The following is a 17701-nucleotide window of genomic DNA, read 5'->3' as shown; positions in this document are numbered from 1 at the left end:
AACTCCCCCCCCCTAGATTAAATCCTGAGTGCACCACTGCCCCGTGTGTGTGAGAGAGAGAGAGGCTCACATTGTGCAAACATGGTTCGAAAAGCATATCCCAGCATTCCATGTGCTCTCCTGGAGGCCTAATTCTCCCAATTTGGATCCCGTTGAACTTTGTGGGACTGTGTGAAACATATCCGTCACTCAACACTAGAACCACGCTCGCTCACTGAACGCCAGGATGTTATCTAGCTGGTCCAGAATTCCATAGGACACATTCCATGGTCTAGTGGAGTCAACACCAAGACTGGTGTGCAAACGGTTATCTCAGCCACAGGAGGCCCAACACATTATTAGATAGATAATCATAAATAATGGTTTGGCTGATGAGTATATATACACAGTCTTGCCATAAATACTATTACAACTTCCGCACATCCGCACATCCTTCCCCACAGGATTATGCAAGCACGGTTCCGTTAGTGGTGATGCTGTACGCAGTCAACGTTCATTTGTTTATCAGTAGAGAGAGAGAGAGAGTTGTGTGGCTATATGGGGTCACATGCAGTGGTGAGATTATGAGAACCATATGTCTGTAATAGCACTTTACAAGGTTGGAATGCAGCCACCTGTTATTTTCAACATGCCAAAAAAAAAAAAAAAAAAAACCTGGGATCAGTAGGATGCTAGTATATTAGACTGTTAACTGTTTAACAACACAGAAGATGTATCTGACTGCCAAAAAAACAGGCTGACCACGCTGCGTTAGGAAGCAACAGTTTGCGAGGACTGTGAATGCACTCCTCCACCATGATCCTGTGAGAACACTGAAAGTGATGGTGGTGAGAAATGGTCATTTCAGAGAGAACGATGTTATGTGTATTACCTGGAGGCAAGAGCCTATCATCGTTTTCTGGACACTTAGGGGTGATGAAATCAAAGGCCCTTCTCCAGCAGTACGTGAACAGACACAAAGATATCCGCTTCACAGATGAAATTTTCACCATCGAAGAGTTGTTTAACCTCCAAAACAATCAGATATATGCTTCAGATGGTCACACAGTACATTGCTATAGCATTCAGGATTCAGAGAGGTCGTCACCCTGTGTCAGTGATGGTTTGTAGGTGACATATCAAAGGTATCCAAGCTGCATTTCTGGGAGAAAAAGGACAAAATCTCCACAAAAGTGTATCTAGACACATTATGGAACCTGTGGTAGGAAGTGGATCTTTCAACAGGACTCAGCCCCTGCACACAAGCAAAGGACCTCACAACAGTGATTGGAGGCAAATGTGCCCAACCACATATCATCTGATTGGCCATCTGGAAGTCCCGATATGAATCCATTGGACTTCAAATTACAGTCGGAGCTTGGGAGAGTAGTCTACAAAAAACGACACCTCAGCATTGCCAGCCTGAAGGTGGATTTGGAATGAGCAGCAGCGCAGTGAAATCAGAGAAACATGGAAAGCATCAAGTGCATTTCCAATGGAGAACCGAAAGAACCTAAAGTAAATTTTTTTCATCATTTAGACACAATTTTAGATGGCATATTAAATTTGGAAAAACTGATAACAGTAAGACTGATATGGCAAGGGGTCAAGTGAACAAATTTACATTGGAAAAGAGAGAGGAGAAATTAGTCAAAATGCTAAAGAAATCATGTAAATGACAGCATCCAAACTAGTTTTATTGCTCTGAAAATTGGGTCAGAAATAGAACTGATGATTCAAGACTAGTCACCAGACATGACAGCTCTGAGGAAAATTGGGACGAAGTGTATTAAAAGCAGAATCATGTTAATTATTTAAATAATGGAAATAAACATGAAATCGTTAGCATTCGAGAATGGAAGAGGAAAAGTTAGCAAAAAAGTTGCATGGTGATGGTTGTGATGATAGGAAAAAGGTGGCCTAGTTGGCTGAGAGGTGTACCCGCTCTCCAACCAACAGACTGCCAGTTTGAAACCTACTGTGGGCATGGATATTTGCGATTGTCTTTAAGTAGAACTTGAATTTCATCACCCAGTGTGACCAGCATCCCACTCGTTGGAGGCCTGAAGTGGCTTGAAAAAGTTCCATGTTTGGTCTCTAGAACAGGATTTCCAGACTGCAAAAATAAATTACAAATGCAAAAAAAAAAAAACTATAGGAAGACCAAGGTGGTCCACCAATGAAGTTAGAAGATGAATGTTGAATCCGAAAGTATTAGAGACAATAAATAACAGATTCATTTGGAAGACAGTTATTAAGAGGAAGGTAGTAACAACAAACCTAATTAAGCAGTATTCTCTTACAATCCTGTCCACCCACTAAGGAGACTTATCATTTCATGATATATAACATACATATGCATGGATGTGTACATTGTACTTGAGAAGTTTTGTAAACCTCAAGGATGGATTTCTTGATCGATTATAAGCAATATGGTTAATTTTACCATAATCTGTTTCTAACCAGTGTGCTGATATATCAATTGTAAGCAGTGCTTTTTTTTTTTTTTTTTGGTAAACATTAGATGGTGCCAATATGCATTGTTTGCTAGCAGGAAAAGTCGAATAAAACAATACTGCATCTGTTTGGCACTGGTAGTAAAGGTACTGGCATGCCATACCATTGTGTACCATTCCCAAAAAAAGCACAATGGTTGTAAGCAAAAAACTACAATAGCATATTAAAAATTTTAGAATGAAATCTTAGAAAAAAATGTTAATAACATCTTAGAACTTACTCTTAAGTTGAAAACCAATTTTAAGAAATGAACACTAATAAGACTCTTGTGGTATTTGTTCAAGATATCTGCTTCTACTTAGATATACATTTCCATGAGATGTAATGATGCATGCATTGTTTTCCATCAGTTGCCCATTTAAGATATAACTGCAGCATTTGAATCATGCAGAGTATTGCTACTTAGCTTCTTCTTCTTTTTTTTTTTTTTGTATATACATTAACATGAACCAATCAATACACAACAATTCAACAATTAGTGGTACCATACTGAGATGGAAGCAGGAAGTCGACCGCAAGTGCTAACTGCAATGGACGACTCACTACACTCACCAAAAGTGACTGTAGGGTGCTACAAAGGATAATATGTATAAATCACCATTAGTTAGCAAATACATTGAATGCAGAGTTCCAGGCATCGACTGGAACATGAATCTACACAAAAACATTCAGAACTGAGGCTCACAACATGGATTTCCATGGTAGGACTGCAATTTGCAAGCATCATGTTACCTGAAAGCAACATGTAGCATCGTCTTCAGTGGTGCAAAGAACGTGTACAATGGGACATGGAAGCTTGGTAGAGAGTGTAGTGCGATTCATTGCTCCATAACACAGCTTACCAAACTTCCATGTCCCATTGTACACGTTCTTTGCACCACTGAAGACGAGGAGGAGTCTTCACTTCTACTGAGATGGATGGGTGCTGATGTGGCAGATGTCCAATGAATGTCTCTTACCAGAGTACGTAATCCCAAGTATGAAATTCTGAGGTGACAGTGTAATAGTATGGTCCTGTTTTACTGGTTTGGTCTTGGATCTCGATTGGTGGTGTCATGAACATTCATCTTCGAGAGGTATATGAATGAACATTTTGGACAATGCAATACTTCCTACTTTGTGGCATTCCTATGGAACTGACAATTGTCTCTTTTAGCAAGGCAATGCACTGTATCATATCATAAGCCTACTTCTGTAATGGCATTGCTTGAGGACATGAAGGCCACCACACTTGACTGGCATCCACAGGGCAGTCAACCCTATCGAACATCTTGGGATGAACTGGAGTGTCGGGTGAGGTCAAGGGACAACCACCCCCACAACAGTCCAAGACCTTATTACCTGCCTACAGGAAGAATGGATCAAAATTCCCACTGATCGCTGTTGTGCGCTTGTGGAAAGTATGTCCTGTAGGATATTGCTGCAGTCATCATAGTGAAAGGAGGTTCTACATCTTATTAAGGTGGGTGCCATGGTTATTTGGTCCTCACACTGTGGTGTCCATTGACTTCTTTCTGAGCAGTGTATACTTAGATATGCAATAAATAAATGAAGAACGGAAATGAACTCAAAATTATATAATCATAATATATTACTTTATGAAGTCATTTAAAAAAAAATTGATATTTTCCTTTTGGTTTTGTATGTAAAGTGTTTTGAATTTTTTTTTTCTTTTGGCCAACTGACATTTATCTTAGTTATAAAAAAAAAAATTTAGATAAGAATTTAAGAAATTAATTTATTCCAACTGTTAATTTTGAAATTGTGTTGAATGTCATTACAAGAAAAGCCAAAAGTGACGAATCTATTCACATTGTGAAAATAATTCTGTGCAATTTAGCACTTAAACCCAGAGAAATTAGGCACTGTTATAAAGTCTGCTTGTTTCAGAATAAAATTATAAATGAATAACTTTCCTGCACCATGAAAACTTTTCAGGAAAGCTTGGGGAATAAAGAGCACCAAACAACCAAATTTACTCATCTCATAATCTCCTTTTTCAAAGAACTGTGCTTTCATTGAAAATGACAGATGTGGTATAGTGACAGTACAGTCTATATAATACTTTACTGTGTATTATATAGACAATTCAGTTTTCTTGACAAGCAGAAGAAAATATATCGGAAACAAAAATAAGTTTATCATACTTTTATCAAAAAAAAAAAAAAATGCTTAATCTATTTGCTTCACTGAAAATAACATCCATATCTTGTAGACGAAATATAAATATGGTTTATTGAGATTGCCATGCAACTGCAGTTTCTATCTTGCAGAGGCGAATGCTGGTCTTGAAATTCACACTTGCTCATGTCATCATTCAGGAAGTGAGAGGTGTGATTAGCAGAATAATGAATTACTGACCATTTAAAACTATATATTTAGAAATTTATGCACATTTAATCATACAAATACATTTATTTTACAAATGATATTCTATCTTTTTCAATTTAGCTACTTGAATACAAATTCTATCCTATGGTTCTACTTAATGTACTGGTCAATAACATCATCATAAAAAGTTGGTTGTAACTTAATTTTCGCAAGCAACACGCACACTTGTAAACGCTGGCTGAAGCTCACTGGCTAGAGCTACGTTGACTGCGTATGGCCTGTGTTTAAACAACAGAGGGAGACTAAATGAAATGGCTATGCGTGCGCATGAAATCACAGTACCGCAGCGAGGACCTGGAAGCTCCGACAACCGAGGAAGCCAAGGTAGCCTTGACTAGATGAGCAAGCATCGGCCTTTGATACACAACGCAAAGCTCAATTATTGCCACGCAAGCTTAAAACGTCTTCTGTCTACGAAAATAAAAGCCTAAATGGAATGCTTATAAATGCATGCATTTATTAACAAATAAATATTACTTCTTTCTCAATTAATGAGCTTGCACAGCAAGCATGGAGAATTTGCCCCTGCTATCTTGCAATATACAGACAGACTACAATGCCATTAATGGACTAGAAAATATCTTGTTAACCTGAATAATTTCTATTTATCCTCATTTTAGGATTCAGTATTTTTTTTTCTTTTTTCATTTTCCTCCCAAGAGTAACCCTACCAGAAGGCAATTTATTTCCTACATGCTCCATGAAATACAATGTACATATCACATGCAGCTTCCAAGTACTGATTAACACTTATATTTATGTATCAATATCCATATTTACATTTATATGTATGTATTCTGACCTTTACATCCATATTATATTTATATTTTTATATCTACATATATTTACACTATATAACTCGGACAATATCAGTAATTTATGTTACATTACAATGAATGGAAGTTGATCTTATTGGCAAAATTAATTAATTCTGAGTAATACTTTTCGATAAGTCTCTGTTTTGACACTAGCCACTTGTCTCCAGAAGTGATGACGTGTTATATTAGGGGCATCGGATGGAGTCCAGTAGCTAACAGTCATAAAGTATGTGATCGACAGTCTGTTGAAGGTGCAGACAACAAATGCATGATGGCGATTCCAGGATATGGGATCTGTGTAGGTAGTGTCTTAATTTTCCATGTCCCGTTAGTAGGCTGGTTAAACCCGGAGAGATGGCATCTGTTTTTTCAGCCAGAGCCTGCTTCTGATACTTGGCAAGAATTCTTTTTGTTGATCTGATTTTTGATGTTTCCACTCTTCTTCCCACAAGTTTAGGCTTATTTCTTCTGCAAGTGTTTTTATAACAGATTTTAAATACTTTTGGTGACTTGTTTCTAGCCGTTTGTTTACGTGTGCGAAAAAAAGTTTCTTTTTAATTAACTTTTTTTTATACCATAGCAACTGTACTGAAATACATAACGCAATTTTAATTGCTATCATACTGTTGACACACAGACCAATAGAATCAACTTTTCAAGTGGACGGGACATTTGTTACTTCAGGAAGGAATCAACTTTAAGGTTGGTAAAGACTTTGTATTTCATATTTTGTGAATTTTCAAGTGATCATTATACTCCTTCAATAGGATAAAAAGATCATCTTATCTCTGAATAAAATGAATGTTTGCACTTTACAAGAAAGGAACCATTTTATATAATTGTGAAAACTTTTTCCTATACTGAATCAATCTGTGACCATTTTCAAGAAGTTTAATGAGATGCTACTATCAAGAAACTGGTGTAGACTCTCCAAAACTACAAATCTGCTGGTGATCATTTCTGCAGGATGAAGTGGATAGGAATTAGTGAAAGGGTTAAAACAATGTTTTCTATCTCAGTTATAAGACAAGACAGCCTAATTTCACTTCATGTAACTTATTTTTCCTACAAAATGTAACCTCTAGTATACAGTCTTTCTTCCTAATTTCAAAAGCCAATTCTATTAAACCAAAATATGAAATGTGTACTTAAGGGAATGAGGAACTGTTCTAATTTGGTTTATAGGATTAAATGTTGCTCTGATATCGTAACTCTTTAATATCTTGGAAATCTTTGATATGGTTGCCACTCCTACAAATGGCTGGATGGTTATGCTTTTGAAAAGAAACTGTTTTTCCCAAAGAAACAAACACACAGAATTGCTTGCATATCATCAACTCCTAACATTAGAAACAGAATACTATTAAAATATTAAACCATTAAAAATATTGCTACTGTACTGGGCCAACATTACAGGAGCTTGCAGCACTGGCGTAAGAACTTCAATTACAATGCCCTCTAAGTTCCTCTTGCAATATTGCAGAAACTACAGTTCCAGGGTGATCCCTTTGCTATTTACAGAGACCAAATATTCCCAAGATCTTAAAAAAAAAGATATATTAGCAAAGTGGCATTTAACCTGTACAAATCAAATCAGAACAATTCTTAGTGCAAATATCTCAGCATGTATAAAAACTTGTCGGTGTTAAATTCCATATTTTGGGCAAATGCAATGTCTTTTTAGATAAAACATGGAAAGCTGAAATAAACCTACCCCTACATGTCAATGAAAAGTAAACATGAAGTAGACTGGAATTTAAAAATTGTGCCCTATCACTATGTGAGTGGAAAAACAAAGACACCACAGAACACTTAAATGGAATGATGGACATGAAAAATGTATGGCTTTTTCAATGATAACTCCTTTATATAACCAAAATAAATAAATAAATATATATACACACACACACACATATATCAGTGGTGTTTAACCTTTTTTACTACGCGAGCTACTTTTCTATAAAAAGTTATTCGGAGATCTACTCTCTTATATAGATCACGTTCCCCCAACCTGATATCTGATTACGCACAAATAAACAACTAAAAAAAATATATATACACAACTAAAATAATATATACACAACACAACTTTGTGTATTTAAAAATTTATTTATCACTTTCAATTATTTTAATACAACAAAAACGTTGGAATAAAATATTTATTTCTCTATTTTGGAAAACCAAAGTTAGAAAATACAACAGATCGATTACAAACTCACAAGTTACAGGAAATGCTGGTTGATTAAAAAAAAGTTAATGTGAAATTTGGCATTGTTTGGACCTCGCAATATTTTCAGAGTCAAGTTTATATGAAGAAGTGGCCAATCACAACCATCCAAATGATCATTTGTAATTTGGTTTTTTAATTGATTTTTTTTGACGCTCGTATTTGAAAAAGCGGATTCTGACAAGTATGTCGATCCGAAACACGACAGAATTTTTCATGCAATATCCGTTAATATTGGGAATTTTTCATGTGCATACTTCCAAATGACTTTATTGTTTATTGATTTTAAATGTAAACTATTCTGAATGTTTATTATCTCAAGTTCTACTTCAGCTTGGTTTATATCAAACAGCCCACTAATTTTATTTGTTTGAAATTTCTGTGATGTTCAAGTTTTCTTGAAATGGATTATTGATAAAAGATATAATCATTTCAGTTTTATTAAAATCTTTAAATCTTGAATTTATTTCTTCCTCAACTAATTCTATTTCACGAACAAATTCTTTTAAATCATAGAGAAGCATTTCTTGATTTTGTTCAAAAAATTTTAATAAATATGGGAGATGTCTAAATTCGCGGTCATTTACATTTTTTTCTTTAATAAAAGTAAGTATTGTTGGAAAGTTTTTATTGAACTTAACATGTCAATTACATTTTTATCTCTACCTTGTAACTCTAAATTTAAATTGCTTAATTTCGTACAGAAATAAATCTACTAAAAATGATAAGTGAAACAACTATCTTTTATCACTCAATTGTGGATAAATATCTCCTTTTTCATCAAGAAAAATTTTTATATCTTTAATTATATATCGGTGAAAAGAAAAACTTATAAGCGAAGATGCTTCGGGAAATTTGCCTTGCCTTTTCTCCCCTGCTTGGGCTTGCTGAAAATGCCTGGACGACTGCCTTCTTTTTCTGCCGTTTCAACAGCTAGAACTGCCGCCAACTGTTAACTGGATCCCTCTCTGGCCTGGAAACTTTTCTCCAGCAATTGGAACCAAGAAGCTCCTTTCTGGAAGTGGGAAACTCCTCTCTCAAGCACTGTGGATCCAGGCAGCCTCTCTGAAAGCGACTCTGGACCGGGCAGCCTCCTCTCTGAGAGCAATTCTGGAACCGGGATCCCTTCTGCTTGTTTCAGTCCTTTTTAATTGGCTTCCTCTGAGACCTCGCATGAAGTTTGGCAACTGCCAAAGAATCAGTATGAGTCTTTCATCTTAAGTTTCAAGTTTGGCATGCCTTTAGTTCTCCTCCGCTTTCTTTTGATTGTAAGTTGCTGGACATCAGAAAATTGTTTGAACTCTTTCTGACTGACTTCAGAGATGTTTACACTAAAAGCCTGCAAGCCTTTCTCATACATACAAGTTTCAATAACAATCTTTCTAATGCCGCCATGTACAGCTTCGGCGACAAAAAATGTTGCCTTTGTTTTTAACACTTTAACATATTCTTATTAAAGCAGTATATACAGTTAGCTTCAAAAGAGTTATTTACAAAAACATAATACAAACTATACCGAAACAAACAAACAGTTTATTTTTTAATGATATGGGACTTAACCTAAGTAAAAAATCAATGTAATGTGCTTTGGAATATTTAATATTTAAGCTACAATCGAGTTTTTGCACTTTGCTTATAATCATATTCACTCAGCTCGCTGTTCGACTTCCACTGATCCAAATAAATTCGTTTACCCGGACTTATAAGAAAATTACTGATTTGACAATTTTAATGAAAAATAAATAAACAATAGAATACACTTAAAGCGAATTAAAAATAATACAAAATAATGATAAATAAAATATTATGTTTTCAGTTTTAATTAAATTTGTAAGTAAGGAGGAATACATAAGAGATCGACCAAAAATCGCTCTGCGATCGACGGGTTGAACACTCCTGATATATATAAAGAAGAAATCACAGTGGCTGCATCTGCTTTTTAAAGCAGATGCAGCCACTAAATCTGCAAGGTTGCATATTTCTTCACATTTTTATACTTATTTTATAAAGGAGGTCACACAGTGAAATTGTGTTCTCTGTAATCCTCCTGAACATAGTTTTACATAGTTTGATTTGACTATCAGAAACACAGGAAAATAAAGTTTTGGTCTGGATCTCACACAAAATCTTTTTACTTTTACTTCTATATTTTGCTTTCTTTTAACATACAACTTTGTTTGCACGGAAAAGTTACAATCACATGCAAAACTGAGATTAGATGAAAACAGACCTTGCATGGGACAAATATGTATTTAATTTTTAAGGCGGCATGTTTTCACTGACAAATTTTCATTCATGTTGAAAATTTTAATTAATAATATAATACAATATATATTTTATATATTGTATTATATGTATTATATGAAAAGACAGAGTACAGGAACTTTTGGGGGGGGGGGGGGGGCTATTTAGCTAACTTCAGTTAATTACTGTGGTAACAGTGACTTGATATTCCTTCTCATCCCACAAAGAAAAGAACTTGGTTTGTTAAGAACTTGTTAAAATCAAAATCAAGAACACAAGACTACATAAAAATAAATTATAGTTAGGATTAGAAACACCAACTTCAGTGTAGTGGTGGTTTTACCCTTTCAGTCATTTCCAACCCTAGGTGACTTTGTAGGCATTGCCCACAAAGTGTTCTGGTGAGATTTTTTACAGGGTAGTTCACCATTGCCTACCCCCCACCCCCCTATTTTTATCTGGGCTCAAGACCTCCAATGCAGTACGCTGCGATAATAATAAATGTAAAATCTGCCTACTAATTTAAAATGTTGGGACTTAACTCTTTGAGAACGATGTCACTCTGATCTGTTTCTTTGGAGAGTGCCCTAAAAACAGAAAAATTTAAGGGGGATGTATTTAAAACAATTTCCTCAAAGCATTCTGTATAAAGATTAGTGAGTGTGATGCATCTGCTGAAAGTTGCGTTAGATGAAATAATATTTGAAATACATAAACAGAACAATCGATGTTTTATTTAATAATGCAAAAAGTTGCATTACAACTGGCATACAACCACTCTCCATCTGCCTTGTCTTTATTCTTAAAACATTTAATAAATACAAAATCTTCAACCAACAGTAAATATGTACTTCATAACGCAGAGAGCATCTTTAGCCTAGTCAATGGATCATAGACATTCTATACATTTGTCCTAACATTTTTATTCTAATCCTGATCCTAAAATAAGAGAAATAAAATTAACAAAGTACAATAAAAAGTAAATAAATAAATCAAAGCTAAGACAAATAACCAATTTCAGTGTTTTATGCCATCCTACAACATCTTATAACTGTAATGTTAATATATATATGCATATTCAATTATGAAAAAGAAGCTCACTAATAAATTTCTGTTTACTACATACATTAAATTATATCTGTACCCAACAGAATTCAGTTAGATGGTTTCCAACTAGGTGTACGTTATAATGAAAGAAAAATATGATAAAAATATATACCACTTCATGCTATATTTGCATTTAAAGCAAAATAAAGTGAATTTGCTATAGTGGTGTTTTGCTTAATGTAAACAGTCAGTACTCTTTTAAAAAGCAAGAAAAGAAAAACATGAGACACTGCATGCAGTGAGTTAGAAGTATGACAGTCCTATAATCAATGTTAACAAAATCTAGTCTGGTGTTATTATCCAGATGAAAGATTCTACTTCACTCTTACTTTTGATAACGTTCTTCCAATTTCCACTCTTCTTAGACTGATTTTCACATTATCCTGGCATATATATATTCCGTTTACAGTCTCCAGAATAACTTGGTATTCATTTTTGCTCAAAACAACACAACTTTTCTCCCACTCAACTCCTAACACTTTGTAAATCCCAAATATGACCAACCTTAGAATATTGTTCTCACATTTGTGGGAGTACACCCAAAACTTCCCTAAGATTTCTTGGGAAACAGAATCAAGGGTCTCACTAGTCGATTTTACTGCAGTTTAATAAAGATTTTACAATTTTATGATAATGTAATTGATTTATTTACCGAATAAAGTTTTATGAAAACTTAATTACTGTTTATTTCTTATACTCTTTGAATCTGCATGGTAAACTTAAGAATTTATTTCTTATTAAAAAGGTTGGAAACCCCTGATCTAGAGTAAATAGGATTCTGTGATGTCGAGAGTTAATTTCTTGGAGGAAGATATGCAAATCTAATGGTGAAGAGTTCCAAGCCACAAAATCCTACAAAGAAAAACAATGTGGAAACACAGAAAAGTAAAGGTGTTTAAGGATGTGTTGCTCAAAAATATTCCATGTAGTTGTTAGCAACGGTTAGCAGAGATTAGAGAATTTCCTCAATCTGTTTCCAAAATTTGTTTTTTGACAAGAGAGATTAATAACATTAATTGTGAAATCAAAAAATTTACTAACATGCCACTAATGACACCTTAAAATTACTGCAGAAAGATTTCTCTCTAGATATTAGTGAATATTTGATTTTTGGAGAACAGAAGACAGGATATTCAGTGGCACTAAACAGTAATAACCAGACTATCCTCACCCCAAGCTATATTATATTCTGTTTTACACTTCTATGTAGACTCACACCTTACTATACAGGCTTCAAAACCATAGGGTGATTAATCCTTATTCCTGTAGTCTCCTATGTCTGTATATTGTGCATGAGTTTTTCTAGCTAGTTTTCCTGTTTAGCAGGACATAAAACCTAAGTTTCTGGTAGGAAAAACTCTGCCACCTCCATATGAGACCAGTCGACTCACCTTCAATTTAAAACCAGGTGTTTTCCAACCAAGGGGCATTGATGAAATGAACTGAGCAATGGAGGCTCTTATATTATGTAAATGATAATATTATATTATTTCAGAGGTGGATAATGTGAGCTAAAAGATCTGCTGTGGTGGCAGAATTCATACTGGTGGTCACAAATTAACTTCGTCTCCAAGTGGCAAGGAAGTTACTGATTAATGACCTTCATTATTTTAGATAAGACTAAGGTGAGAGCAATGTATCAACAGTTTAATAGCAGACATTTATCTCTGTTTCATATTGGGATTAAATGTAAGCTTACTTCCAAGTTATGGGGAACCCTATTAGGAAACGTGGAATCAGCAGTACACGTCAATACTTCAAAGCAGGAGAAAAGCTATCAGAAATATGAAATGTTGAAAGGCAACTGAGTAACTGATATTTGACTGAAATGTAGTGGAATAAGTGTTGCAGTGGATGTGTTGCATAATTCAGAGGGCTTAGTCCAAAATGGCTGATGTAGAACTTGCATCATATCAGTTTATAAAAAGAAATAAAACTGAACATGAGAGTACAGAGAAATTGCATTACTGAGTGGACCCAGAGAGAGAGAGAGAGAGAGATTTATGCAAACATATATGAGAAAGACTAAGAAAAACTGCTGAAGAGCTATCTGGATTAAGGACAAACAGGGGTCATCAAGACCAACAGTTTACCTTAAGGCAAACAGAGAAATCAACAAATTCACGACATGTACAGGATACAATGGTAGTACTAACAATTAACTGTATATTATTAGCTTCTGTAATTTTCCTCCAAATCAATCTGTTATTTGTCAGGTCTCTGATATCATCACAACTAATATTTCAGTCCTCTAAGCACTACCAATTGCAATTGGGCATCCTCTAGATCTTTTCCCTACCTCCTGGCAACAAACATTTTTTCATTCTGTTTAAGCAACCACTATCTTAGATTAGATCTGCTCACACATTCTTGAATAGTAGCAATGTCAAGTCCCTTTCCAATATCTTCATTGTTAATATCAAACTGCCACTGATGTCTTTTCACCCTGTAATTTGTCTCAGAATGCTCATGTTGAGCATTCTGAGACAAATGTTTTATTTCAAACATAATTCTCAGATGCATAATTTAAAATCGGATGGAACATTATTTTGTAAAATGCCAGTTCAGTTTACAGTGTTATGGCTAATTTCTCTCTTATTCCATACAAGTTTATTCAACTGACTCCTGCATATACAGTGTGGCCTATATACAATGTACCTACGACGTTTAAATCCAATTTTTTCTGCAACTAGCTGGTATAATTAGAAAAAACTTTACCGACACATTATAGCCATCAAGTCATTTGTGTTTCTGTGTGTATGCCTCCTTGTTCAGGAATAATATAGCATTAAATTTGCTAGGAACATTTTGGACCACCCTGTACCAGCTTTGCTTATTCTATTTCCAAGTTTAATTTACATCTTCACTAAAAATTATATTTAAATAGCTGAAGTATTTTAGGTATTATTTCTGGGAAAATTCTCATGTTACTCTTCTAAGATAAACTATTATTTTTATGGCTAATATAGTCTACTTTCGTTTAGGAGTGTCCCTTTTTTACAATGTCATTGGCTCTTTACTCAAATCTTAGGGCATTACTGATGTGTTGTAGAACTAATATATGAAGAATAATATAGGAGGAAAATTCAGACATACCTTTTTTTGGATGTTGTTGGCTGTGTCTCCTTATTCTGGTGATATGCATACATCTACTGTTAAGCTGATAAAAGAAAGTGGTTTTGGGAAAGTGAGGGTAAAGTAATGTGGGGGAATTATTTGAAAAAACCCAGGTTTTTTATATGTATAATATTATTATTAAGGGTGGGTAGAGAGCGTTTGGGGGGGTAGACAGATAAGGATCTGAAAATAGAAACTATTTTTTGGAGAAGAGGAAGGATTGATGGGGAAAGGTCAGGGGTATGAAGTATTTTTTTTTCTATAGGTTTTCCACTGAGAATGCAGTTGATGTTTTCAATATTTTGATTATTTTTATAGTTTTTTTTTATTGCTGATTTTTTATGACAAATATATCAAAGCAGTTATTCAATTTAGTTAAAAAAAAGGTCTGAAGATTTGTAGTGTATTTTTTACGAGTATAGAATCATTTGAACAGAGCTGAGCTGAATATCTCCAATTTTCATATCAGGTTTAATTTCACTTTCTTTCATACTGTAATCTCTACAGATGATGAATAAGAGTGGAGATAGTGTCCATTGTCTAACACCTGATTTTACATTAAACCATCATCCTTCAGTTCTAACTGTTGCAGACTGTGCACTGGCTATGTAATGCTAAATTTATTTACCTTACATAAACATTCTGAACAGCTTTTCTTTTGGTTGTATGTCTTTTCCAGAATTTCTTGATTATTGTCTTAAAGTAAATTTCTTATCCTACACCCTTATTTCATGTGAACCTAACTTGTTCTTCTCCAGGTTTCCTCTTTCACAGTTTTGTCTCTTCTCAAGTATGAAACTTACATGGAACCTTTCAAAAGGGAAATTACAACCAATTTTTATTTCTCTTTTTACAGATGGATACGCTAAAAGCTCTACTCAAGGTAATTAAAATTCAACCTTCAGTGGACACTGTAACCAATATAAAACTTTTATACCTCTGTAATGCAAATATCATCTACCCCAGCTTGCTTTCCACATCACAAACTTATTTTGGCCAAACAAGGTGGGAAACTAAAATAAAACAGAAAGAACAAAAAATGATTTCAGTCCCATATCTAAGAAACTCTGGCTAAGCAGATTATATTATTAATTCTCTAAATAGGATATATAAAGGTGTCCACATTGGACCTCCCTAGTTTTAGCATGTTACTATTACTTAAGTGTATGGACCATGATGTCAAAATCACCATCTATCTCATCTTCCATGTCTCAAGTCAAAATCACCAAGATTTTGTAAAAAAAATTCTGAATGAAACTTGTAGAGTCTCTGGAACGTTTGAACCTTGCATATTTTTGCATTTTGATATTTTTACCATTCTTTGAAACTAGGGAGGTCTACAGTGTCTACAGTCTACAGACAATCCAAAAGATTATATCACCTTACCATATATCAGCATGCTCTCCACGAAACTAAGAAGAGTTTTAAGAAAGTTCAGCATAAAAACCTGTTTCTCTACTCTTCCTAAACTAAGATCGATTTTAAGCAAATACAAACAAGCTCACAACCATCTACAATTCCCAGGAGTGCACAAAATCACATGTGATTGCGGGAAGCAATACTATGGCCAAAAATAAAAATCCATCCTCCTACGTCTGGAAGAACACCAGAGAGACATTGCCTACAAAAGAACTAGAGCAAGTGCCCTGTCAAGCCATGTACTGTTTTCAGTAAACACAAATGATGAAGGCCGTCAACATGAGATAGACTAGACAAAAACCTCAAACCTTCATATATGCCATGACGAAGTAGGGCGACACATAGTCGAGTCTAAGGAAATTGTTATGGACCCTCATCACATAAATAATAACCTTAGCTATAATCTACCGGACTCTTTCAGCTCTGCTATCCGATATTAGTACACGCATGAAATCAGACGCACGCAGCTACTTAACAATAGAACTTCAACATGGACTGTAGCTACAATTCAAAGCTAACTGAATTGTATAATAGTCGTTTTATAGTGACACGATGTTTCTTATAGTGTTTACTTGCTTTCTATGTTCCCACGCCTGAAGAAGTCGGACAATCCAATGAAACATGTTGCGTTTTGAATAAATTTAATTGTTATTCTAGTCTCGGTTATAGTCAATATATATAAATATGAATATATATAAATATATACAGGGTGTTCGGGATAAATTTGACAGTTTCGTAAGGAAAAAGAAAATCTTCTTTGTATCTATTAAATTTAATGAATTGACAAAAAACATTACAGGCAGAGTTAATTACAATACTATCAACAAGATTTACTCAAAATAACCACCATTAGCATCGATCACAGCTTCAATCCTGCTTCGGAACCTCGAACAAGCTGATGCTACAGTCTCCCTGAGAAGGGCCGCAAAAACTGTTTTAATTTTATCCATTAACTGGGCTTTTGTATTACTGGAAGTGCGATTGGTGTCTTTTTCAACTGCGCCCCATACAAAATAATCCATGGGGTTAAGGTCTGGGGAGTTTGGAGGCCAAACATTTGGACTGGTGAAGTCGTAGAAATTTTCAGACAACCATTTTTGACTTTTCCCAGAGGTGTGGCAAGGGGCCGAATCCTGCTGCCATACATACGGCCTACCATTGGCTACCCTTGTTATCCAGGGCTTGACTACAGTGTTTAGCAACTCCACGTAGCCATCTGAAGTCAACCTGAGGCCCTCTTGGAAAAAATGCGGAGGCATCACATTGCCTTCAGAGGATACACATCCGAAAACCATCACAGTTTGGGGAAATTTAGTCTGCATTACACGAGGAATGTCCTTTGTACTGTATGCAAGCCATCTGTTATTCTGCGTGTTGTGTTTTTGATCCTGGCAAAAGTTTTTCTCATCGGAAAAGAACCAGATTGTTTGTGGTTCCGCAGGATGTTTCACTCTGCTTAGAAGTTTCTTCGCGTTTATCAAACGTTTTTCACGGGCCTTTTCTGTAAGCAGCTGACCTTTGCGGCGCTTGTATGAGTAGTAGCGGAGGTCTTCATTGAGTGCAAGCTTCATAGTAGAGGCTGCAACATTCATTTCACGTGACAAAGCCCGAATTCCAATGCCAGGGTTCTTCAACACCTGTTCCTGCAGATTTGCGAGGAATTCTGCTGTACGAACGCAATCAGATCGTCTGCTAGGGATCTTTCTTCTTGCTACATCCTCGTAGTCACCATTGCAAGTCTCTAGTTCATGCCTGATTGTTTTTACTGTATTCAGGGAGCATTGGGCAGCAGTCGAAATATCCTTATTTTGATGGCCGGCACGAATCATCATGATACAAGTTATTCTCTTCCATGATTCAGGTGGGTTCCAGCTATCCATCC

The 17701-nt window shown here is 35.2% G+C and overlaps 1 protein-coding gene across 1 annotated transcript in view; it reads right to left on the bottom strand.

Annotated features, from left to right (window-relative positions):
• Window positions 1–10890: 10890 nt before the first annotated feature.
• The window catches only part of LOC150095793 (PRKR-interacting protein 1 homolog), an 86152-nt gene continuing 79341 nt past the window's right edge, over window positions 10891–17701 (bottom strand). The window contains exon 7 of the mRNA XM_090410165.1: window positions 10891–11115. Coding sequence (XP_090266291.1) covers window positions 11104–11115 — 12 coding nt within the window. The 3' untranslated portion in view covers window positions 10891–11103. The remainder of the gene's footprint in view (window positions 11116–17701) is intronic.

Source organism: Typopeltis vanoorti, chromosome 20, assembly GCF_054136105.1.
Source record: "Typopeltis vanoorti isolate ZY-2024b chromosome 20, IOZ_Tvanoo_1.0, whole genome shotgun sequence".
NCBI lineage: Eukaryota > Metazoa > Arthropoda > Arachnida > Uropygi > Thelyphonidae > Typopeltis > Typopeltis vanoorti.
This window is presented reverse-complemented; position numbering and strand designations above follow the sequence as displayed.